This window comes from Nanorana parkeri, unplaced genomic scaffold (genome assembly GCF_000935625.1).
Source record: "Nanorana parkeri isolate BGI_ZX_2015 unplaced genomic scaffold, ASM93562v1 scaffold741, whole genome shotgun sequence".
Taxonomy (NCBI): domain Eukaryota; kingdom Metazoa; phylum Chordata; class Amphibia; order Anura; family Dicroglossidae; genus Nanorana; species Nanorana parkeri.
The window spans coordinates 722,254-748,639 of NW_017307009.1; the positions used below are offsets into that span (position 1 = coordinate 722,254).

The 26,386-nt window shown below is 38.8% G+C and overlaps 1 protein-coding gene across 1 annotated transcript in view; it reads left to right on the top strand.

Annotated features, from left to right (window-relative positions):
- Nucleotides 1-26,386, top strand: part of LOC108793348 (protocadherin-15-like) — a 311,837-nt gene that overhangs the window by 195,142 nt on the left and 90,309 nt on the right. The window contains exons 3-4 of the mRNA XM_018564263.1: nt 4,385-4,399; nt 5,459-5,524. Of these exons, the coding sequence (XP_018419765.1) occupies nt 4,385-4,399; nt 5,459-5,524 (81 nt within the window). The remainder of the gene's footprint in view (nt 1-4,384; nt 4,400-5,458; nt 5,525-26,386) is intronic.

A 26,386-nucleotide genomic window follows, 5' to 3' on the forward strand; every position in this document is an offset into this window, starting at 1 on the left:
TTTGTGAAATGCAACAGGAGTACAGTACCATCTAGTATGAAGTGTATGGCTGTTTTTCTGCATGTCAACAATGAGTGAACCCTTCGGGAGGCTGAAGTTTACATGCAGGCCTCATCTGACCATGCAACCCCCAGGTCTCTTTCTCATGCTCGAGCCTCCATATCAGCAATGGATGGGGTCTTATGAAACAAGCTCATATAGAGGTGTAATATAAGGTGCCAAAGAGTAGTGGTGAAGATGCACAAGTCTTCAAACTTCATGAGCTCCCTGTCATAGGATGATTTAGATTTGCAGTCGTGTAAGAAGTGTCTCAGTTGCAAATAAGACCAGAATGAGAATTGTTCAATTTTGATCAGATCTTAGAGGGCTTGTCTTGTCAGGAACACTCCCTGCCTAAAAAAGACCCTTAATTGCGAGATTTGTGTTGTACACTAGGAGCGTAAACAAAGAGTCAGACATTCTAGGTGGAAAAGCTGGAATGTGCCACATTGGAGTGAGGAGACTGTGAGTTGTGGAGAGCTCAAGTTTTCTGCAAAGAGATATGTAAGTTTGAAAAGTGCTTTGAATAAGGGGAGGGTTCTTAAGGACTGCGGGATGGTCTGCTTTATGGATCCATGGGATAGAGGGAAGGGGAAGTGGAGAGAATAAGTGTTCCAGCACGACCCACTCCTTCTGGGAGGCATAAATATTCCAGTCCACTATTCTGGTCAGATGAAAAGCCCACTAGTACTTGAGAAGAACGTCACAAAAGCTTATACCCCCCTTTAATTTTGTGAAGTATTGCAAGAAAATAATGTCTGTATTAATAAATGTTTATTTATGTAAGAAGTAATCTCAGCAGAAAAAAATGGTGACACATCTGGCTAAATTCTAGGGTAAGGGTAAGAGGTCAATAAGATTTTCAAAAAACAAGAAGTCGCTGTCTGCCCTGGGTCATCAGCTCCAACTTATTGCTGAATGCATTTGCAAATGTAACCTATTTTCATAAAGGATACTTTTTTGTACTATGGTGGGGAAGAATTATTTTTTCAACTCTAAAATAGAAATGTTCACTATTTTAAAGGAAGACATGAGTTTGGAAAGGGGGTTAAATATAAGTATGTGAAAATGTTGAATATTTATTTGTGTTGACAGAATCTTAAATATTGTAAAAACAGGTTTCTGATTCAGTGTCAGATTTATAGGTTTAAATATGCATCTGTTGTGCAGTAAAACCTAAGAAATGTAATCATACTATACATTTTATGGTCTTTCTTTATAATGCTGACACAATGTTGATTCTGGTAATGGACAAGAATTGTTTGTTTTTTAATATATATTTACCATAGATAACATGCATCTATTTTATGTGCCTATTGGCCACAAGGTAATACATCAGTGTTTAGTAATTCTGTTTCCTTTGTGGTGTTTTTTTTTTAAAGAAAGTGGCGGGCAATTTCTTTCATCAATCTCAGACCCTTATCCAAAATAAGCCCCCAAAAATGTAGGGGTCCCCCCAAATTCCATACCAGGCCCTTTGGGTCTGGTATGGATTATAAGGGGAACCCCACAAAAAATATGTAGGGTCCTCCTCAAAATCTATTAACAGACTCTTATCCAAACAGCAGCCTATCAAGCCTGGAGGGGGGAGGACGAGTATAGGCCCTCTCTCTTCTGAATCATATCTAGCCACATGCCCTCTACATGGAGGGATGCCTTACTAGGGTGGACCCTCCCAGGTAAAACACCTTATCCCCATCTTGATAAAGACAAGGGCCTCTTACCCACATCCATGTGTGGGGGCTAATTAAAGTCTAGATGCCCCCTTAAAAAATTAAGGAGGCCTCCAAATGCCCCCTCCCCCAGGAATGAGTAAGGGGTACTCATTCGCAAAAAATGTGTACGTGTAAATAAAGACACCACTCTTTTTGCTCCTACATGATATGTTGATTGGAGTGAACAGAACTTTAATTACAGTATTTACTTAGCTTAGATAGCATTGCCTTTGCAGCCTGAACAATTATATTCCTTTAGTAAATCAACTCCAAAGTTGCTATTACTGGTCGCATTCGACTGTCCTTGCATGTTTATGTTTTTCTTTGCTGGGTACTCAACCCTATGCAGATATATACGATGCAAATGAATGCAGCTGTCTAATTTATTAATACATCATTAAATTCATTTTTTAAATGTAAGCAGTGCAAGTACAAAAGGAGCCAATCATTTTAAGTGCTGACAAAGAGCTTGTTGATAGCAAGAGAAAGCAGAGTAGCAGAGAGATGGTGTCATCACTGTGCTGCTTCTCCTTTCACTGTCCATTCACAGGCTGGGTCGCTCCAGGAAGACCTAGGCTCAGAAAGTAGGTTACTTGAGGTTGGCCATCAGATTGAGCACATTAGTCAGAAAAAAGCATCGGGGGGGAAATTTCTGTACTGAAACTGAATATTGCATCAAAAGCAAGTTTTCTTATTGTATCTTTTAATCATTTGTTTCAAAGTTTTAAAAATAATGTTTTTGAATAAAATAATGATGTGCAGTCCAAAGGAACCCAAAAACACTCTCCAGGCTAATGTTGGTAAAAGGAAACCAGAAATCTGATTGCCGTGGAATTCAGTTTTATTAGATCATTTATTCTTTTCTGCACTATAAAATATCATTGAACATATAGTAAGAGTTATCTTATATGGCAAATCTCTTGATGAGAATTAGAGAATAAGAAGAATACATTATGCATGACAAAGCTATTTACAAATAAAAAAAGGTGTTTATTTTCATTGTGTGTGATTTTTGGGATGCTACAAGCAAATACAAACAAAAAGCAAATAAAACAAAAAACATGTATGATTTAGGGCCTATTAGGGTTAACTAGGGCTAACAACTGGTCAAGTAGGAACAATGTTTATCATTATTTATTATATTTTTAGTTTTTACCAGTAAGCCCATTCACAAGGGCAGGAATCCCAGGTGTCCTGTCCAAGTAAATGACAGAGTAACAGCAGCTGCATTTGTAAGTGGCAGTCTGCTTGTAATTGTATATACATGTAAATACATGCAATGTAATTGTATATGTCCAGTGACAGTCATCTATTCCAAACCACATGTAATCATATCAGAGAGGCTAATCAGAGAGAAGAAGGACCAAATAGTATGAGTTACACTCTAGGACTCTAAATGAGTATCCAGCGAAAAGTAGTTTTTTGTTTTTTTAGCTTGTCAGGTTTTTACTGCAGTCTACAACCCCATTGAAGAGATAAGTTAACATTTCCTTTTGGGACATACTATGATGAGAAATACACAGACTGCAAAACACTTATTTCCTGATATAATAAGGAAGAGTTAGGACCTCTGTCAGGTTATTATTACTTCCCAGTTACAACCACTCCTCTTATTTAATACCCTGCTGTCACAGAGATAGGAAGTGAATTGAGATATATCTCTAACATATTCAAGGTCAACAATTAACACTCGACAGAATAATTTACTCTTCGCAAGAATCCTCATCTAAATTAAAAACACATTTGCATATGTGTGGATAAAAGTAAACTTGCACTTTAATGCTTTTTTATTAAAGGCTAACTAAATGTTAGTTTTAGTAGTTTTTAAAGGGATATACTGTGTACTTGCTTATCGGCATTCACAGAATGGATATGTTGTGCTTCCATTTTGCATATTTAGCCAAATCCAGTACAAAAGGAGCTCCATTTCCCAGTGTACACAACAACACCAGTGAAAGTAGAAGTGTTACTGTACACATGTACATCAGAGTCATTTGTGGCATTGGTCATTGCAACCAATTTGATTAACGTTTTACTTTTTTAATATTGAAAAGTAAAAACTGGATTCTAGCTGAAAAAGCAACATAATTGCTTTAATTAAAAAAGTGTTACCCTTTTTTTAAACACACACTAACAAAATGTATTACTTTTCTCATGAATGTGCAAGGATTATTTAGATGCATCCGCAGTGCAATGTTTGTGTTTTGGTTATTACAATCAAGGACATACAAACAGATGGCAACCAACTTCCATGAGGCATACACATAGCATTCAATAGCAACAAATAAAATGTGAATGTTTCTCATTTGGTACAATCCAAACTTTTATAGCCCATGCAGACATAAGGGAGCAGTATTGGTAGAAAAATGCTATACACAAAGCTGAATTGAAAAAAGCTGAATATACATTTGTTTCAGAAATTTGGCTTAATAAAGTAAGAGGATTTATTTCAGTTTGAATGGAAAAAACATGATAGGATTTGATGCACCCACTTAACACCCTCTGTTTTCCTGCTAATTCCTACATTCTGCTGTTTGCATGTGAAGTCTATAAAAGAATGATTGTATTCTCATTTCTTTTCTTTCATAATTCTTCTCTGCTTCCTTTGATGAATGTACTTTTGACTGCAGACTGGCAATTTGAGGGTAAGATCTCAAGAGCGTAAAATCCTGAACATTGCTTGTCTGTTATTCATATCCATTCCAACTCATAACATTATTCAAATTCAGCTCACTAGCCTCAATTAGATCCTTTTTGATCACAATTAAATTCCAATTATATTTGTTTTTGTTGCAAAGCTTTAATTACAGTATTTATCTATTACTCATCTCTTATTGTTATTTTGTGGTAAATTACCATAACACCTCTCCAGTCTTGAGGAACTTTGACTTAATAACTATACGTAGTTTAAACTTAGGAAACAGGCTTAGAGACTCTGTTTACCAAATCTGATAGTTAAGGTTTTTTGTAGGCACATACATATATTGAATCAACTGCCAGTTTCAAATATCCTAAGGGACTTCGAGAGTAAAACCTATGTTTCTTTAGTTCCATCCTTTGCCTACTTTCCATGAACATTATGAGAAGGTTGTGTGCCCCTTTCCAAGGTATTTATTTTACATAATAGAAACATTTGGTGGGATCAGAACCCCCCCCCCAAATCACTTTACAATAGCCATGATATAGGGCCGAGTGGAAATTAATCTTATCACCAGAGTTCCCTAAAAGGAATATAAAGTCAGTAAACTTGCTAATGACCACCAAAAACTTAAATAATAACCAATACTGAGAGTCATTAATACATGTATTTAAATACTCCATTTTACAAATAAACAGACAATCAAACCTTTTTGAAAATGGAGCAAGCAGCATCACTACTTTAAGCCCATCAACAGCTTTTGGTGTGACTTGTGATTTGTTCTATGTTGTGATATGCCAGGTGCTTGTGATTTGCATTTTTAGGTGTGCAGATGTGCTAAAATGTAAACAGCTCTTTTCAGCACAATGTTGTGGCAGTACGAGTAGACTTTGTGAAACCATTTTGTGCAGTCATTCAATTGCTCTGTTCTGTGCAGCATAGGATACCAATACTATCATCCTATATTAAAACAGCCATACCAGCAACATCGCATATCTACTTAACATATTGAGCCAGTCATTCCGCTAATACATTTTTTCTCTGTTTTCATTTCCTTTCTTTGTAGATTGTGAACTGGCTAGATCTGGGCCACCAGCAACTATAGTTGCTATAGATGAAGAAAGTGCAAATGGTAAGAACATTTCTATTTTGTTTTGTGTCAGTGCTGATGCATCTTTTAGATTTTGTGTTGTTCTAGAATGGATCAACAGTACTGAATTTTAAAGAAAAGGCAATCTTATGTCATATTGGTACAGGACCATAATAATATAACTGTTAATTATATAGTCCTTTATCAACTTTTAAATAAGCAGGTTACTTACATTTTCTGTGCAATTTAAAGGGAAAATTAATTTATATATTAATATTTCCTATTAACCAAAACAAGGCATAAAAAGAGTTTCTTTATTAAGAAGCAGATAGCTCCATGGTGACTTTTTTACCATTATAAATTAAAATTAAAAAATAGCTATATTAACCAATATGAGGTATTAACTAGAACAGAGTTAATCGAAAGTTTATGAATCTGCATGAATACAATAAAAACTATACTGTAACTTAAAAATTAAATTCTTGAGCTCTAGTCAAGTGACTGTGCCTAGACACAGTCTCTCAATGTCTGCCTGAGAGTAATTGCTAAATGCATTATGTTATCTACGTCTGCTGCAGACAAGAATGCGAATATCCTCAGTCTTTACTTATCAAGTTATCACTTAAAGTGACTAATCTGGCAAAGTCAGAGTGCATACAAATTACCAATAACATAAAGGCTACTGTACTAACACTAGTATTTAAATGATTACATGTGAACAGAGATAGTGGCAGTCCTCTGCTGAGAAAGGCATATAATGGTATAGTCCTGAGCACTGTCATATGACCAAGGGAGTGATGTCACCTCCCCTGTGTTGCTGACACCTCTGCAATGGCGTAAGTAGTGGTAAGGGATCAAATGTAAGGTGATTATAAGGAGGTTGGGGAGAGGCCCTTTGCAGAGATGCTTTGCTCTGCATGATCAAGGTAACAGTGTCTCTTTAGCATGAATTATATCTGACACTGGGTGTGCTTAAATAATAATATTTGTCTCTAGTCCATGGAAAGATACATGGTAAATGTAGATTTATATATTTTTTCAATAAGTGGACTTTCTAAAATAATAATGTCTAAAACATGTAATTTAGCAAATGTTTTGCTGTCCTATAAGTGCCTTTAATTAAGGATGCTGATGAAAATGCAGATGGATAAACTAATGATTATAAAATCAGACAGAATATGATAGCCAGAACAAACTTTGCAGTTATACTATCTGGCTGCTCTTGTAGATGCTAATAAACCATTATGGCTACTATGGAAGGTTACATTTTTAGAAAACCTTGGCATTCTGTAGAATAACTGCAGGAAAGGAAAAGGAAAATTGGCTACAGTATAAGTAACTTAAACAGTAATTATGGTAGAATATTTTAATTGTTTTCATAACTACAGCAAATAACGAAGGCCTGAAATCTAAATTGTTGCTTCAGGTAACACCCACACTGTAAGTTTCTCTAGTTCTTATACATAGAACTCAAGTGTGCCATTCCTCTATTCCTTGTTTGGTTGCTGCCTGAAAGATAAAAAAGGGCAAGTAATGGCAAATTTAATAGACAGCATAACAGGTGTGCATTCGTAAAAGCAGCATTACTTCTAAAGTTTTAAGCAATGCACATAACTGCTACTATGTCTTAGATTCATAAATATCTCCTGTTCTGACATATTGGAGTATAAATATTTGAGCACCTACTTGTTTTGTCTCGTAAACCACTATGATTTGTATCTTGATGTAGCTTTTATGTAAAATTCAACATTTACACTTCCCAAAACGCATATTTTTCTGTTTAATAAAATTCTTATCTAAGAAACCCTTGGAGTTTCACTATATAAATGCCATACAATTAGACACTGTTTTGCCATACAGCTATAGAAGTTTGATTTAATTCTAGACTGCATTTTAGGAGTAAATTGACCATTACCTTAAACAAGACTGTTAGATTTGTTATTTGTATTGTAAAGTATGTTCATTTATATTTTAAAGGAGAACTTTGAGGTGAGTGCTTTTCACTCACCTCACAGTTCTAGCCGACCTGTGACAATGAGACTTTAACAAGTCGGCTCAGTAGATCGGGAAGTGAGCGAACACATACCGGCGTTCGCTCACTGGATTCCCCCCTCCCCGCTTCGATCCTCCAGCGCTGACTGGCGGAACGGATGGGGGAGGGGGTGGGTACAGCTGGCTCTGCCAGCTGTCACTCACGCAGCTGGGTGGATCCAGACATAATTGTATAATGAGACGCCGCGTCAGCTGCGGCATCTCAGTATACCGCGAGCTGCAGCTCGCGGTATACTGAGCTTAGGGTGACTGGAGGACGCTAGTTTGTGTCCTCCAGTTACCCTAAGGAGAACTATGGGGAAAAGCCCTAACCCCATAGTTCTCCTTTAACAGTACAGCCTTTTTAAAAGTGACTCATAGGTGTTCTATCACCTCTTAAACATCTTTCATTTTTATTTTTTCTCAATGAGTTAACATTACAATACCAAATAGCTTGCAGTACCTATTTGTGCATAGTTATGAAAAAACCACAATACACTGGTAATACTTTTTGGTAATACAACTTAGCTGCTATATACTATTAGTTGTTATTTTGAATTAGTAAATGTTAGCCTAATTGTGAGTGGACTTTGATATTAGTACAGATTTAGTGGTTAATATTTTACTAGCTACACCGCATGCATGTTTGGCATATTGGCATGTATCCTCCTTCTGGCGCAAGTGAATATTACATAATTTTTCTGAAAGACAGGGAAATCTTAAAATGCATGTGCATTATGTTACAAGAATGGGTTACCAGCAACCAAAGGGTATATCTGGACATTCAGTAGAGGTTAATTTAAATAGATCTTGCTGGTATCAGGAATTATGCAAACATCGGAGATAGCTACACATAAATAAAGGTGGTCTAATGTTCAAAAACATGCTTAACCATTTCTACAAAAGTTTCCGTAGCCTTTCTCCCCCGTGGTTGGTTCCCCAATATGTCCTGTTGTGTTGTGCACACAGCTGCTGAAATTGCAGAGATTGGTCAACAGATATATAATGTCAGATTTATGGATTTACCCTACATTAGAGAAATCAAATCTCTCTAAGAGCCGGTTCACACCAGCTTCACGGTTAGTGGCGGGAACGCACTGGGTCGCATAGTGGAAGCCTTCCTGTACGTTCATGCACAATTGTTTGAGAATGCACTGGACTGGAATGCAGACATTGCTTTGCCATGCGTTTTGGCGCAGGCGATCACACTGTGGCGGGGGGATGTCTGCGATGTCATTAACTTCAGTGGCACCACCATGCCCCCCACCCCAGAACGCAGGGAGGCTTCCACCATGTGATCCAGTGCAAAACCTTGCCGGTACACACTGGAGATAATGTGAACTGGCCCTTAGGGGGGCACGGCAATTAAAACCCAAATGTACTATATTTTTATTAAAATGTGCAATGTACAAAAGTGTGACAATACTCTAACTTTTGGGTACACTCCACTTTTTCACTGATAGAACTTAAGATGGTGGTCTGCCACCACACAAAAGTGGGTTTTAGCTTTACTGCAAAAATGTCTCAGCCAAACCATATCTTGACAACCACTATACATAATTGTTTAAAACATTTTACCATCAGGAGGAGTCTGTGGTTTCTGCAGTGTGTGCCCTCCTAAGTGCCCTCTAATAATGTCCAATGCCACAGTCAGAAATCAGGAATTGTTCTGGAAAATGGAGATTCCTTCCATTACACACACACATGAGCAAATTAAACAGGCTGTGTAGGATATTCCTGTCTTTTGTTAAGCAATGAAGAAGAAAAAACTGGTTCCTGGTTCTTACTCGTTGACCTGTGTATAATTGAAAAAGTCAGTGCTGGAAAGAGTGTTTCATTGTTGTATTATATCATATTCTGCAATAGGTAAAATTATGTTACTGCTGTATATCATAAGACCTACAGATGCCGTAGTGCTGATTATATTTTAGATTTAGTGGATTCCTGTTGACATCTAGTAAAATTGAATTTTCAAGGTTATGTACACAAAAAGGTGTAGTGGTTCTTCAGATATTTAGAAATAGATGAATTAATTTAGGAGAACAAATATAAACAAAATCATTACAACTGCCTAACACAAGAATGTTATGGATATTTTATATATTTAGCAAATTTTTGGTGTTGCTGCCACTTACATTTTGCAAACATAAAGTGTAAACTACATTTTTGTGCTTTATATTTTTTTAGTGAGAAGCACTATTTGTGATGTGTGAATTGGGATTTGATTTAATTTTTTTTGATTCACAGCAGCATCTGCATTTTAATCCCAACTTTTGGCTCCAGGCTCTCCCCCCCTAGAGGTCCCTCTACAGGTGAAACTCGAATAATTAGAATATTGTGCAAAAGTAATTGCAGTAAGTGCTGCAAAAGGGGCCCAAACCAAGTACTGAGTACATATGCATGCTTGTACTTTTCAGAGGTCCGATATTGTTCTATGTACAATCCTTGTTTTATTGATTGCATGTAATAATCTACTTTTTTGAGGTTGTGGATTTGGGGTTCTTGGGGTTTTCATGAGCTGTAAGCCATAATCATCACAATTATGACAAATCACGGCTTGAATTATCTTGCTTTGCATGTAATGAGTCTATCTCATATATTAGTTTCACCTTTTAAGTTGCATTAGTGAAATAAATGAACTTTGCACGATATTCTAATTATTCGAGTTTCACCTGTAATGTGTGTCATGGATTATTTAATTTGTTTTAATACTTTTCTTGTTCAGTCATTGTTAGACTGGTTACCTGTCATTCAGGGTCCTCTACATCTTGAAACCTTTGGCAGTGGGTGGATCATGATGATGCAGAGAGTGACACTGACATGATGAAGACAGCGCAGCTCACTGCACTGTTGGACTGTGAGTGCAGAGCACCATGAAAATCCCCTGTCATCAGCGTGTGGGGCCAAGACACCTTGCATTCACAGAATGTCTACAGTCTCAGCCTTACGATTTAATTATGCTGGAATTCATGCAACCTGAAGACTGAGAACATCTAGTGATAAAAGAGGAAATGCTGGCAGAGATGCTTTTTGGTTTTCACAAGTGCTGGGGGGCCGTTTTGTATTACCAATAAAATATATGCTGCCAAAGCACCTGCTGCCATCTTTCTGCACCCCAGTACCTATGTTCTCCTGCATAGTTGAGTCACTTAGCCTTGTTTCAACGTTGGCGGTATGGCTTTTTGGCCACAAGGCCGCAGAAAAATGGCAGCAGGCGCTGTGGATTGATGAGTCAAACTGTGAAATATTTGGCTGTAGCAGGAGGCAGTTTGTTCACCAAAGGGCTGGAGAATGGTACAATAATAAGGTCTCTGCAGGCAACAGTGAAGCATGGTGGAGGCTCCTTGCAAGTCTGGGGCTGCATTTCTGTCAATGGAGTTGGGGATTTGGTCAGGATGAAGTGTCCTCAATGCTTATAAATGCAAGCTGATACTTATCCAACATGCCATACCATCAGGCAGGCATGTGATTGGCCCCAAATTTATTATGCAACAGTACGATGTCCCCAAACATACAGCCAAAGTCATTTAGAACTACCTTCCATGTAAAGAAGAACAAGGAGTCCTGGAAGTGATGGTTTGGTCCCCAAAGAGCCCTGCTCTCAACATCATTGAGTCTGTCTGGAATGAAGAACCAGAAGGATTTGAGGCAGCCCTCATTCACAGAAGATCACACAAGATGTTTAGAACAACCCACCAGCCACACTTCAAAAACTGTGTGCAAGTGGGCCTAGAAGAATTGATGCTGTTTTGAAGGCAAAGGGTGGTCACACCAAATTTTGATTTGATTTAGATTTCTCTTCTGTTCATTTACTTTCCATTTTATTAATTAATACAAAAATTATTAAACACTTTTATTTCTGATAACATTCTTACTTTACAGCATTTTTTCACACCTACCTAAAACCTTTGCACAGTACTGTGTGTGTATATACAGTCGTGCTAATAAGTTTACATACCCTGGCAGAGTTTATGATTTCCTGGCCATTTTTCAGAGAATATGAATGATAACATGTTGATTGACCTTTCTGTCACTCATGGGTAGTGTTTGGCTGAAGCCATTTATTATCAATCAACTGTGTTCACTCTTTTCCAATCATAATGACAACAGAAACTACCCAAATGACCCTGATCAAAAGTTTACATACCCTGGTGATTTTGGCCTGATAACAGGCACACAGGTTGACACAAAGGGGTGTGAATGGCTATTAAAGAGAACCATCCTCACCTGTGATCTGTTTGCATGTAATCAGTGTGTGTGACAGACCCTTGCATCCTTCATCCAGTGCTGCACTGACGTGTCTGGATTCTGAGTCATGGGGAAAGCAAAAGAATTGTTAAAGGACCTGTGGGAAAAGGTAGTTGAACTGTATAGAACAGGAAAGGGATATAAAAAGATATCCAAGGAATTGAGAATGCCAATTAGCAGTGTTCAAACTCCAATCAAGAAGTGGAACATGAGGGATTCTGTTGAAACCAAACCATGGTCAAGTAGACCAACTAAACTGTCAGCCACAACTGCCAGGAAAATTGTTCGGGATGCAAAGAAAAACCCACAAATAACTTCATGTGAAATACAGGACACTCTGAAAACATGTGGTGTAGCTGTTGCAAGATGCACAATAATGAGGCACTTGAAGAAAGATGGGCTGCATGGTGGAGTCGCCAGAAGAAAGCCATTACTATGCAAATGCCACAAAGTATCCCGCTTACAATACGCCAAACAGCACAGAGACCAGCCTCAAACCTTCTGGCACAAAGTCATTTGGAGTGATGAGGCCAAAATTGAGCTTTTCGGCCACAACCATAAATGCTACATTTGGAGAGGAGTCAACAAGGCCTATGATGAAAAGTACACCATTCCTACTGTGAAAAACGGAGGTGGATCGCTGATGTTTTGGGAATGTGTGAGCTACAAAGGCACAGGGAAGTTGGTCAGAATTGATAACACGATGAATGAGGTATCTTATCAAAAGACACTGGAGGACAATTTGCATGCATCAGCCCGGAAGCTGCGCATGGGACGTACTTGGACGTTCCAACATGACAGTGATCCTAAACACAAGGCCAAGTTGACCTGTCATTGGCTTCAGCAGAATAAAGTGAAGGTTCTGGAGTTGCCATCTCAGTCTCCTGACCTCAATATAATTGAGCCACTCTGGGGAGATCTCAAATGTGCAGTTCATGCAAGACAGCCCAAGAATTTACAGGACCTGGAGGCTTTTTGCCAGGAACAATGGGCAGCTTTACCATCTGAGAAGATAAAGAGCCTCATCAACACATACCACAAAAGACTTCAAGCTGTCATTGATGTTAAAGGGGGCAACACACCATATTTGCACATTATGGCAGAAGCCCACCCATTTGCATGTGAACAATACATTTATTAGCTTAATAAAACAATTGTGCTATTTTCTTCATTTTCCATTTGTGTAGATAACTGTATCTGTGTGGTGCACCAAAGCATTGTGTCAGATTAAGTGCTAGTAGCATCGTTCTGCACATTTATCACTTCATGGCACCACAACACATGTTTTTGCTGTGCTGCAATGCATTACCACTGGTAGGTGTGCTGGGATGCCATGGAGACTTAATGGCAATGTGAAGCACCAGTACACCTAGGGGTCTATTCACAAAGCTGCCGAAGCATCGAGCCGTAGCTTCGGCTGATCCTTCGGCCCCAGGACTCCTTCCGATCAGTAGAACCGAAAGGCTGCTGTACAGGCTATTCACTATAGCCCGTACAGCTCCTGAAGTTGGCCGAGTTGCTCAGTCAAGCCTACGGCATATGCCTCAGCTCGACTGAGCCGAGGTGAAAGCCGAAGCTGGCCGAACAGCCGGCCATTGGCCGGCCGCCAGCCTGCTACTGCCAGCTGGGCAGAGCCAGCCGTCATCTCACGGCTGGTTCCGGCCGCTTGCAGGGACAGATTAGCGTAGATTAGCGTAATCAGAGACGCTAATCTGTAATTACTCTCCCTATGGGAGTCTCCTGCTATTAGATAGCGGCTCCGGCAGCCCGGGAGAGAAACACTTTCTCCTGGAAAGGTTTACTCTGCTCGATCGAGCAGAGTAAACCTTTCCCTGCTCTGTTGTTTGTTTATTTTTCCTTCTGTCATCGGAGCCGCCGGCGCCATTAGTCAGGAAAAAAAACAGCATAGGAATGCATAGCTACATTCCTATTGGCTATTTCACTTTGCAATAGTCAATATCAAACTAGCCATTGCACCCGCCCACTGCTGCTGTCCATCAGGTCCCCTTCTAGTGATTGACAGCAGCAGACGGCGGGTGCAATAGCCAGCTTGCTATTGGATATTCCAAATGGAAATAGCCAATAGGAATGTAGCTATGCATTCCTATGCTGACTTTTTTTATTATTATTCTGACGGCAGCAGCTGTCAGAATACTAAAAAAAACTTGCAGATAGCAAATAAGCTATTGCTTCCTCTGGTATCTGCCATAATTTCAATCATTTTCTATTTTTATTTTCACTTTTTTTGACTGTTTTTCTATTCTGCTTGTTACCACAGAGGTACCGAGCTGAATAGCCAATAGCTGAATAGCCAATAGCCAATAGCCAAGCCAATAGCCAAGCCGAACGGCATTCGGTTATTCAATCACTGCTGTTCGGCATCTGTGAGAATAGGCCGAACAGCAGCGAGTAGCCTGCCGGAGGTTCGGCTCAGCTGATCCAGATGTTGGATTGGCTGAGTCTAACTCCTTCTGCACTTCGGGTCGGCTGAACATGCTGAGCATTTTCGGCAAACCCGAAGCCACCTGATGTATGGCTGATTTCAGCCAATATACAGGTGAAATCAGCGGTACAAGCCTGAAGTGAATAGCCGAACAACCTTCGGCTCACTTCACTTCGGCTCACTATTATCGGGTCGGTTATTCTCTCGGCTGCCTACATCAGTTTTGTGAATAGAGCCCCTAGTGTACTGTGCAATAGTGTGCACCAAATGCATGCATGCTGCATGTTAGCTTAACACTAATGTGTGAACTAACCCTTAGGCTACATTCACACTAGCTGCAATTAGGTGCCTTTCTTTATGCATCTAATGATTTTCAATAGCTCTATTCATGCATTGCAATTAGATGTTTTTATCTGCGGTGAGTTTATCTGCGTTTAGAAAAAAAATAGAAGTCAGGTGCATCCAGGAATTGATTTTAACTTCTAAATGCACCAAAAGCATGTAAAGGCATGCAAACACATGTAAATATGATTTGATGCTAGGATTTGGTACCTGATGCATCTAAACATATATGCATGTAAACACATGCAACCACATGTAAACACGCATCTAGAAGCATAAACACAGCATCTAGCCTGACAAATTTTTCTCTGCATATGAAGCACAAACACACACATGGCAAGTGTGAATGTAGCCTACGTCTTCACCTGATGCTGGTTGGGTATTTAGTTACACCTCAGGAATCTCTCAGCGCCTCTGTGTTTTACTAGTCTACCTGGTTTATTTTCTGCTTCACTTCCCATTAAACAGTTATCATGGACCTGTACCTGTTTCCTGTGTACATGTTCCCTGTACCTCTAACCTGATCCTGCTTCACCCGATTTCTCCTTCTGCTTTGTACATAGCTTAGTTAGTTTTCACTTTCACTTGTGTTCACTGGTGTTTGTGTATGTTGCAGTGTTTTTATGTTATTTGTAACTTGTGTTGTGTTCTGTTCTTAATAAATGTTATTTTTGACATAGTTTTTAGTCCAGTTTTGACAGTGTCTCCACATATCTAGTAAAACTTTCTCTCTGGGATATCAGCTTGTGGTGTCCTAACACAGACCTTTATTTTAGGTATTATTTTTATCAACCCTGTCACTTTAAAGGAAACCTATGATGAAACAAATAAATAAGCTTCCATTGCTAACCTAAAAATGCTAGTGGACCCACTGTCTCTGATATCACTACTTTGATCTATAGATGTAGAACAAGTGTGTAACAAATAAATTCAGTACTCCTTATCTTCCTACTTCTTCTAGGTCAGTAAAACTTAGAAAGCATTGAAAGCAATGGATCAGCATGACACCTTACATTTTCAAAGATCAGCACTAGCAGTCTACATATTTTCCTTAGTAGAGATTTTCATTAAGCACAAGTGAGACATATGCTGATTGTGCATTCACAATTCAGGAGTGCATTAGGATGTTTTCATTAATACCTCTTTAACAAATTTGACATTACAAGTAATGCAGCAAGAAAGGTAATTCCTGTTGGTCTGTCAAACGTTCTCTATTATACTAGATCAAGGTTTGCATTATCAGTATTTATAGGGAACTACTGTAGAAATATCATCTAATATGATTAACTACAGGCTTGTTTCCTTGGTCAAGCCAGACCTGTTCTCTGCAACAATGTTATTGATAGCATGATTGAGAAGTAATAAAAACTGCATTATCCAGGGAAGCTGCAAGGAATAATATTTAAACAATGGCCTACCACTGAAGTAATCATGACTTTAAAGAAACATACTGAAGGGCAGCTACAACCAAACAGGAATTTTTTTTAGAGTGCCTTATGTAGTCAAAATAACATAGCCTTTGCATTGTATTTCTATTGAATGCAGTATATATAATTGTCTAAATTTTACAATATTTAACATAAAATTTAGGGCATCCATTCCCCTTAGGCAGCTCTTATTTACCACTTCAGATTTCTCTTTTGCTGCTTATAAATTGAGCAGACTACCAATTTGTATCATTTGAGTTTCTTTGTATAGGTTTCCATGAACTATGGTCTATGCTATCAGTTTAGGGTGCAACTGCACAGCATGAGCACATTGATTGTTGGTGTTAGCATCTGCATGCATTTGCAATTCTATGAAACCAAGGCATCTATTTTTTATTATTATTTCTATTAGCTTAGAAGCATTATATTTTCTTAATCTGTCTAAAGAGTATTATACAAGAGTATCCTGTTTATTTTAGGCAAATCAGGTAATCAGGTATACAGTGCGTTGGCTTAGGTCGATAATTTTCTTCTAACTAAAATGAAAGAAAGTTCAGATGAAAATTTATGACATTTAACAGTTTTTCACTCCGAACAAGCACTTCACATGGAGTGTTAAAGATTGTTCCTAATGTGTTTCTTCAGTTACCTGAGCATAGCAACATACCTTTATTTTAGTTATTGAACAGTGTGGGGTATACATACTCATTACAGTTTTGGAGGCACAGTGAGTATTAAATAGCACATTCAGAGAGAGATCAGTGGGGAGCAACCAAATAAATAAAAATCGCAGCTTGTCGACTACTAATAGGCATGAGGAAGCGCCTTCTTCTTTTTATTGAACCGTATGCTAATCTTCAGAGTAATCTTGTCACTTAATTGGTATATCGATCCTTGCAACCTGCTGTCATACTTCTCTTTACATTTAGAATAAAAGAATAGGGTAGCACGTGTTGTTTAAAATGCTATCCATGTTTTGAAAAAAAAAATGCAGTTCTTTTCAAAGCACAAATCTTATACACATAAAAGTAGACTGAATATACATTAAAGTTATTATAAAAATGTCAAGACTGATATTAAAAGTACTGCAAAACTGAACTGAGGTTTGTGTGGTTATATCTTTAAGAACAATGCAAGACCAATGTGAAAAATAACAGACTGTTTAGTGTTAATATTCCATGTGAGCTTGTGACCCGAGAAAGCGCCTAAAGAATGCGTTTGTGAAGTCAATTTCCCATTTCCTCAGTTTATCCCAGTTTATTAACTTCTGCCATTAGCAATAATACACAATCTCTCCAATGAAGTTGACAATTGACATACAAATTAAGTTGCATATAATATATAACAGATTCCTCGTAAGCGTTGATGGATGAATCCCCTTCTGTCTGCCTTGTATTTTGATAGTGGCCACTGGGTGATTGGCTGCTAGCTCCATTTTGCTAAGAATTTTCCAACTGGCTCCTTTGATCAGCTGAACAAGGGATCCTGGGCTGAAGGGTGCCAACAGCAGCACCCACTGTGCAAATTTCATACTGTGTATACCTGGCTTTAGTTTTAGTATTAAAGAAGTAAACTCTCTTCTAGCTATTTGACTCCACATCTCTCATCCCAACACACCTTCCTCATCTAAAGGTGCAAAAAACATAGCAGTCATAACTTAAAGAGGAACTCCAAGAACATTTTTTATAAACCCTTGCTGTGGGGCTACTCACTGGCTTCTCCAAGCCAGCTTGCTCTTAAACTAGTCCTTCCAGCCTCACTCTCCCTCCGCTGCAGTGGTCTAAGGTTCCTAAGTCATCACATTCTATACACAGTGTATAGTACGTGAAGACACAGAGATATACCATCTCTGTAGTGGAGGAGGAGACAGGCAGAGGGGAACACTGTCGCAGCCAGCCGGCCGGCTCAGAGGCCACCTTGCTGCGACATTGACAGTGTTTCTTCCTGCCTGATTCCTCCTCCGTTTATTTTTCTATTCCCTAGACCAAAATGAGCAGTTACCCCTTGCAGTTCAGGGGTAGACTCACTACAAGGGTTATTAAAAAGTTTGGCCAGAGTTATTTTTTTTTTAATTGGTCAGGTCTCATCTATCTGTATATAAAGATATAGAGTAGACATTGAGGTAATTTACAGAACTGTACATGTGAGAAAAAATCAAATTGCACGTTTGTTGGGGGAGTACAATAATATTTCAAGCTTTCAGGTCCTTTCTAAAGACACGATGCAGTGAGAAGCTAAGATACTGGTACATATTATGAAAGCACTAGGTACTCTTTTCTTATCAAAGCGAAAGTCCAGCTTTTTACACAGTGAACATACATACATTTATACTGTTTGAAAGGCCAAAGGATCCTTAATTCTGCACATCCAGCCATGTGATTTACACATATTTTCCACACTGCATGACCAGACAGGTGGCAAACATAGTTACTGACTAGACAGTTCATCTTTCTGATTCAGCAAAACTGCTTCTTATGTTAGATGTGTGTTCCCAGCCTCCTGACTGGGCAGTGAATCATTATCATCACCTGTGTCCAGTTAGCAGGGAGCTGTAATGCTTAACCAGAAAGTAGCAGAGTAATGCTTCTGACAAGAATGGCTAGATTTGAAGGGTTCCTTTTCCCAACTGCTGTTTTGAGATCTTTCCACAGGTGCTCTATGGGATTCAGATCTGGACTCATTGCTGGCCAGGCCAGTACACTCCAGCGCTTCGTCTGAAACCATTTCTGGGTGCTTTTTGATGTGTTTTTTGGGTCATTGTCCTGCTATAAGACTCATGACCTGTGATGGGGACCCAACTTTCTGACACTGGGCCCTACATTGCACCCCATAATTCTTTGGTAGTCATCAGATTTCATAATGCCATGCACACAGTCAAGACATCCAGTGCCTGAAGCAGCAAAGCAACCCCAAAACATCAGTGAACCTCCACCATGTTTGAATGTAGGGACAGTATTTTTTTCTTTAAAGGCCTCAATTCTTTTTCTAAAAACAGTAGCATTATGGGCTTTAACAAAAAGCTGTAATATAGTTTTGTCGATTCGCAGCATATTCTCCCAAAAGGATTTTGACTTCCTCAAGTAAGTTTTGGCATACTCCAATCTGGCTTTTTTATGTCAGCAGTGGGGTCCTCCTGGGTCTCCTACCATAGCGTCCTTTTTCATTCAGATGGCAAGGTATAGTGCGAGCTGACACAGTTGTACCCTGTGCCTGGAGGTCAGCTTGAATTTGTCTGGAAGTTGATCGAGGGTCTTTATCCACCATTCGAACAATCCTTCATTGCAATCTTTGATCAATTGTTCTCTTTCGCCCACGTCCAGGATAATTAGCTACAGTGCCATGGGCTGTAAACATCTTGACAATGTTGTGCACATTTTCTTCAATTTTTAAAAAAAATTTCAGCAGTTTAAATTCAGTGAATGAAATGGTACAGTGGTAAGCGGTAAACTGTTAGTGTTGATTATTCACAAACCCTCTGTGTGTATAAAAGCATTGTTGGAACAGACTGTGTTACTACACCTTCTTAGGCTCTTTTATTTGGACAGTATTGTAATACAGGAAGTAGTATATTGCTTTAAAAATGTTTAAAAAAGAAAAAAGAGATTAACAAGTGATGACAGGCAGACCATTATAACCTTTTAAAAGCGTAGAGAAATTGTAAGTCAATGGGGTTGATTTACTAACCTTTTAAACACACCACGAACGTGTATACACCTCTGTAGTGTGTTCCCTCCCAGCATGATCTATGGGAGGAATCGAAACACCTTCGTAGTGTGTACACACCCAGCAGGTGTGTTGTTCAAAGCCCTGCAATGAATTGCAAGGTAATGTGGTGTAAATTAGCTCTATGTTATGTTGCTTGCGTTGATGAATGCAGGAATGTAAATGCATGAGCTAACCATTTTTGTCTAAACTGTGAAGCAGCATTATATATGCATCATGTGCATGATTTTTCCATATATGGCATTAGTGGAAATATGCTTTTAGAGACTTTTTGGTTGATAAATACGTTTTGCTGTGTGAAAATCACACACACCTGGTGTGTGTGTGTGTTTAGGTTAGTAAATCAACCCCAATGTGTTAGTGAGTACAGTTTCCCACTCCAAAGGCACTTGGAAACTGGAGGAAACTCTGACATGAAGAGGTCTGGCAGACCCAAAGCCACAACAAAATCAGAAGACAAGTTTCTGAGAGTTTACAGCTTGTCAACAGGCAGCTCACAGGACAACAGCTTCAAAAACAGCTTAACAGTGATCGAAGTGAGCAAGTCTCAGGTTCAACCATGAAGGGAATAGTTCAAGTTGCAGGTTTGACAGGTTAAATGGCAGTAAGAAAGCCATTGCTAAAATGGCAAAATAAGAAAAATAGGTTTGACTGGGACATGAAGCACTGCCATTGGACTACTGAAGACTGGAAGAAGGTCTTATGGAGCGATGAATCCTAATTTAAGCCCTCCGGTTCATCATGAAGGATTTTTGTATGCATCAAGTTGGAGAAAGGATGGTTCCTCAGTGTGTGACGCCAACTGTCAAACATGGAGGAGAAAGCGTGATGGTCTGGGGCTCTTTTTCTGGATCCAGAGTCAGCAACTTGCACAGAGTAAGTGGCACCCTGAACCAAAACTGCTACCACAGCATTTTGCAGTGTCATGGACTGCCCTCTGGTGTATGCCTAGTTGGTCAGGGGTTTACCCTGCAAGATAATTACCAAAAACATACCTCCAGGCTGTGTCAAAACTAAAAAGAAAAGAACAAGATGGTAGGCTTCAAATAATGGAATGGCCAGCTCAGTCTCCAGGCAGAACCTATCGAGCTGGTTTGGAATGAACTGGACAAATCAACAATATTTGTTTTCCGTTGTAGAAAGAATGACATGAGTGTGTTCCCCTGTTATTTCTGTAAAAGGTGGCTAGTTTGATGAATCAAAAATGTTGAATACATTTTGTTAAATAAAATGTTTATTTATTCTATGATTTATTTTCAGAGTACATTGAGACATTAAACAGCATACATTTAATACATTTCAATAAAAACAGGAAAAATTGGTGGTGTTCTAAATCTTTTGACTGGTAGCGCTGAAGTTGCTAGAGGGCCAGACCATTATAAATAGGGAAGCAGGTTGTTTACCACGACAGTAGAAGTGATTTTTTTCTGAAGATATGGGTAAACAACGTGATTTAACAGCCTTTGAACGTGGGATGATTGTTGGCGCTCGGAGCCATGGAGCGAGTATCAGCAAAACAGCAGAATTCGTTAAATGTTCAAGAGCAGCTGTTGTTAAAGTGTTTAAAGACTGGACTGTCAGCCGAAAATCTGGGTCTGAACGTGCGAATTGTGGCCGTCAGCGACTAGTCAATGTTAGGGCAGAACGGAGAGTGGCAAGACTGGTACAAGACAACAGAAGGGCAACAGTGCATCAAGTTACTGCAGATCTTAATCATGGATCCTCTCAAACGATCTCTGAACGCACTGTTCGCCGTACACTGCAGCGTATAGGATATGGAAGCCGAAGGCCTGTTCGAACACCTTTGCTGTCTGCAGTTAACAAGATAAAACATATCCAATTCACACAGCAACACAAGGATTGGACAGTCGAGCATTGGAAAAAAGTCATGTGGTCCAATGAATCACGTGTCCAGTTGCATCATGCAGATGGCAGAGTGAGAATGTGGCGGAAACAGCATGAAAGCATGCGCCCCACATGCATGAGTACAACCCTTCAAGCTGGTGGGGACAGTGTTATGGTTTGGGGCATTTTTTCCTGACATGATTTGGGCCCTTTAATTCATGTGGAACAACGTCTGAATAGCACAACATACCAAAGTATAATTGCTGATCAAGTTCATCCTATCATGTCGATGGCGTATCCCAATAGAGATGGCTTCTTCCAACAAGACAATGCGCCATGCCACGGTGCTCGTATTGTGCAGGAGTGGTTTCAAGAACATGAGGGAGACTTTACCTTGCTTAGGTGGCCCCCACAATCACCAGATCTCAATCCAATTGAGCATTTATGGAACGAAGTTGAAAGAGCCATCAGGCAGCTGGTTCCACAACCATCAAATCTCACAGAACTTGACAGTGATTTTCATCAGGCATGGTGTCAGATTCCTCGCATCACCTTTCAACATCTCGTGGAGTCAATGCCAAGAAGAATCGCTGCAGTATTGAAGGCAAAAGGTGGCACAACGAAGTACTGATGGGGTGGTCATAATAATCTGGCCACTCAGTGTATAATAATGCATTTAGCAGTTCCAATTGTGTCCCTTTCTCTTTGTATTTAATGCTCTCCGCAACAGCACAACTACATGTGTTAATGTAATGGAGAATAGAATTTAGAGAAAACAATGTTCCTTTTCTTTAAAAATCCAATTTGCTGTAGGCTGGTAGGTCATTAAAATGCAAACATATTATGAATCATTGGCAATGAATTAGTCATTGTATAGGGTAATATCAGTTTGTTTTTTTATTGGAAAGCTGTACTAAGAGAAATACATAAGTTGTTTATTTCCTCTGATAATGTTAGTTGCCTGGTTGGCATGCTGATTCAATGGTTTTAGTACTTTTAGTTGCTGTCCTTGAATGAGCATGCAACGTGAGCAATCAGAGTGAAGTAAGAACTCTTGATCTGCATACTTATTCTGCTTCAGTCACTCAGAAAGCATCGAAGCCAGGAGATCAAAATGACTGCCAACCAACTAACATTTCCAGGAGTGGTCAGCATTGACAGTCTACATATTTCTTTCAGCACATTTACTTAAAATTGCACAGGATTTCATATAGACAAAGCAATTACTCAAAAAATACCTTCACTGAAAATTTAATATCTACTAAAGCTGTGATTTTGTTGTCCATGGCAGCCCCTTCAAAAGTCTAAACTGATTTGTCTGATTTCTGTAGGTAATAAACCCATTTCTTTCAGATGATTTATATATGTGAAGCCTGTACTGTTCTGTTGTGCTAAACTAATACGTTGATAATGAGCCATAGCTTTCACTCTGTAATTTGAAAAGTAGTGAGAGGGAAGATTTTAGAAAAGATCACAGTGGAATAGAAAAGGACAAACATACCTTTTCAAAGGTAGCACGATCCACTGATGACAGGATACAACCATGTATTTTATGAAAAACCTATCTGACCTAATAAAATGACATGTCCTATTATTATGCATTGCATATTTCATTGTTTCACTGCATTTTATTGACCACCAACAGGTCATACTTTCCAGCAGTATTAACTTATCAAAGTGTAAAAGAAGCACCCAAATACTTTTGTCTGATTTTACAAAGAAATATGGAACACATGGCCTATTAGCCGTCCTTGAGAGCAGGTTTGAGCATTTTTGGTCAATATGATGAAGTATAATTGCTTTTATAACCAAAGGAGCAGCCTGATTTTATTTTTAAACTTGATTTGAATCATTAGATTTGTTGGATACTTGGATGTTCTAATTAACAGTGTAGAGAGGTTAAAGATAATTTAATATTGCATGATGAGAACCACAGATGCATGTGTCCTCACGCATCTGCGGTTCTCAGTGCTAAAACTAATATATTTTGTCAAAGAGGTTTCATGCACTTAACTGCAGACCATAAGCCTAAAAGTGATATTAAAATCAAAATGTTTTAAGCTATTTTAAATGCTGATTAAATCACTTACAATGGGTGCTGCTTCTTGATGTTTACAATTTTTAGTTTCCTGCAGAATCAACTGGTCTCCTAAGCACTGGTCCTGATATCCTGTTTTAGGGTGGCCCCTGTCCCTTGCAGGGTCCTATTGAGCCACCCTTGTGTGCGCTAGTAAGCTGTGTGTGTCTCCACAAACACAGGCACAGCAAAGAAAAAAACATTCCCCTGCTCCCTTCTCCTCCTCCTTCCTCCTCCCTTCTCCAAGCTAGTAGATGGACAGCTGCTGTAGACTTCACTCTCCCATGTGATCTTGTAATGAACAGGAAGTTCAGGGAAGCAGAGCTGGAGCCAGCTGTTTTGAAACATGATGACCATAAGTGCTTGGGCAATGATTTAAATAAATACTGCTGGACAATTGATATTTGTATGCTCTGGATTAATTATTGGAAAAACAAGTCTGAGAGTTTATTACTGCTTTAGGTATTACATGCATTACAGCAAAATTTCAGTGTGACTAAATGACAGTGGATAAGTAGATGCACTGTCTATTTTGTAATGTGTTCTGGTGCAGAAAACTGGTCTACATCCTGAAACAGAAATTCTGATCACAGGCACTGTATAGGCAAATCCAATAAACCTTAATTGAATCAAAACACACATCTATAATGTTGTTCATGTCACATTTTGATTTCCTGCCGGTTAAAGATGGCAGTATACTGAGTGTCATCCGTAATCACATGCCTGGGAAATCTGTTTTTTTTATTGTTAACACTTGTAAATTGTATTCATCAACAAAAGTACCTTTACATAAAGTTTACCCTTGCAGGGGTTCTCTATCACACAAATACAGAATAAGTATTTAGTCTTCTGGTGGCTATTTGGTCTTCTCAGACCCTCAACCTGTTTCAGCACAGACCTTAACTTTTCCTCAGACACCAGACCTGTTTGTAAAGGCAGACAGGCCTGGACACATAGTCCTTGCATGTCTGTCAACATGTCTGTTGCTCCTGCAGCAACCTGTCACCTTAGGAGGGAGCCCTGGCTAAGTAAAGGAAACCCTCTTTTGTGGGAAACACCCACCTGTTTCTGTTGAGTCTTACACTTGATTAGGGACCTTTTTACTGCTCAAACACAATGACAGACTCTCCATATGTCACATTCTCTCCCCTCCATTTCCACCAGAGTAGGCATGGGCTCGATGTTCAAGTCGAAAGTGAGTTTGACTCGAACATCGGCAGTTTGTGTGTTCGGAGAACACACGAACTGTCAGGGCGTTCAGGGCGTAAAGCAATGCACCTGATCACAGGTTAGATGCAAGACTTTGCCCAATCAGGGCACAGGGCTCTGTAAGACTCACAGCTCACAGCTAAGTCCCAGTCCCACACTATATAAGGCTGCTTACACTGCAGCCTTATGTAGTGTGTTGATAGAGTTAAATATAGAATGTTTCTGTCAGTGTAGTGTAGCTGTCAGTGTAGTGCAGTGCAGTGTAGTATAGTGTAGTATAGTGTTACCCCCAAGTACTTACACTTGTTTACAATTTTTAGTTGAAAGGAGGGATGTATATTTCGGGTTGTTATTAGATGCATTCCTTTAGTGTATAAACCCAATCACTAAAATCTCATACAAGCTTTCATATGATTAAAAAGTAATTTCAATATTTTAAAGTCTGCAGCTTTCCCTTTAATAATTCCTGATAGTCTTGCAATGAAGGTTCATGTTTAGGTATTTTCTATTATAAGGTTAAGAACATTCTGTCTCTGTCTCCCAGCTGTGCTCCTGCATTGTCACACTGTCACTGGGGCTTTGGATGGTAAATAATTATTTAAAAAAAAAAACATTATGCAGGCATGTCCACTGATGTCATCATCAGGATACCCACTTAAGGCTTAAGAAAAAAGTTAAAGTCTTAAAAAACAAAAAAACCTGAGATTGTTTATGATGTATAGAAAAATATGGTACTTTAGCAAAGCAAATGTATTACTGTTAGAATTGACAACAGCTGTAAAGGTTTTTTTTTTTTTGCTAATGTGAATATCGTCAACCGACAATGCATTCTTTTGGGCAGCCTAGTGTGGTTCTATATAATCTACATGCAGTAGAGTAACCACTAGACTGTAAATTCCACTGATCAAGAGTACGGAAAGAAAGAGGGATGGTTGTATATTGCTTGTGCTGCAGAGAGTCTTGTAACTGTCTAGTATTGAATATCCTTACACTTCATTCTTCATAACAGGCAAAACACAAATGGAAGAAATTAACTCAAATGGCAAATGTCTTGATTGTCTAGTGCTGCCCTAGGCATTGACCCATGAGTAAAAAAGAATGAAAATATGTGCATTTAATGACAATGACAAAAAAAAATAATGTCACTGCATGCGTGTGCTGAACCATCAAAAATAATTTTTTGTCTGCTTTGGAATCCATTTGTGACCAACAATTTTCAGATCTTTTGTTCTTTTCAGCTAAATATGTGGCCATGTATGGTGGGCATTGTAACATGAAAAGGTTAAATAATACAATTGTAAACAATTTTATATTGAGCTTAAAATAGTACACAAATAGTTGAATAAAAGCATTTATTCTTTTGTGAGTCACTTTATCGCCAAGTGCCTATAAGACACAAAAAAAAATAGCTTTTATGTCTTGCTGTGCTTGATTATCTGTGTGTATTCTCTATTCTATGTCTGGATAAATCTATTAAGTTAATGCTATTAAATATGAATCTGTAATGAGACTAATACAATTATATATTAGACTGGATGCTATGACATTTTTAAAATTTA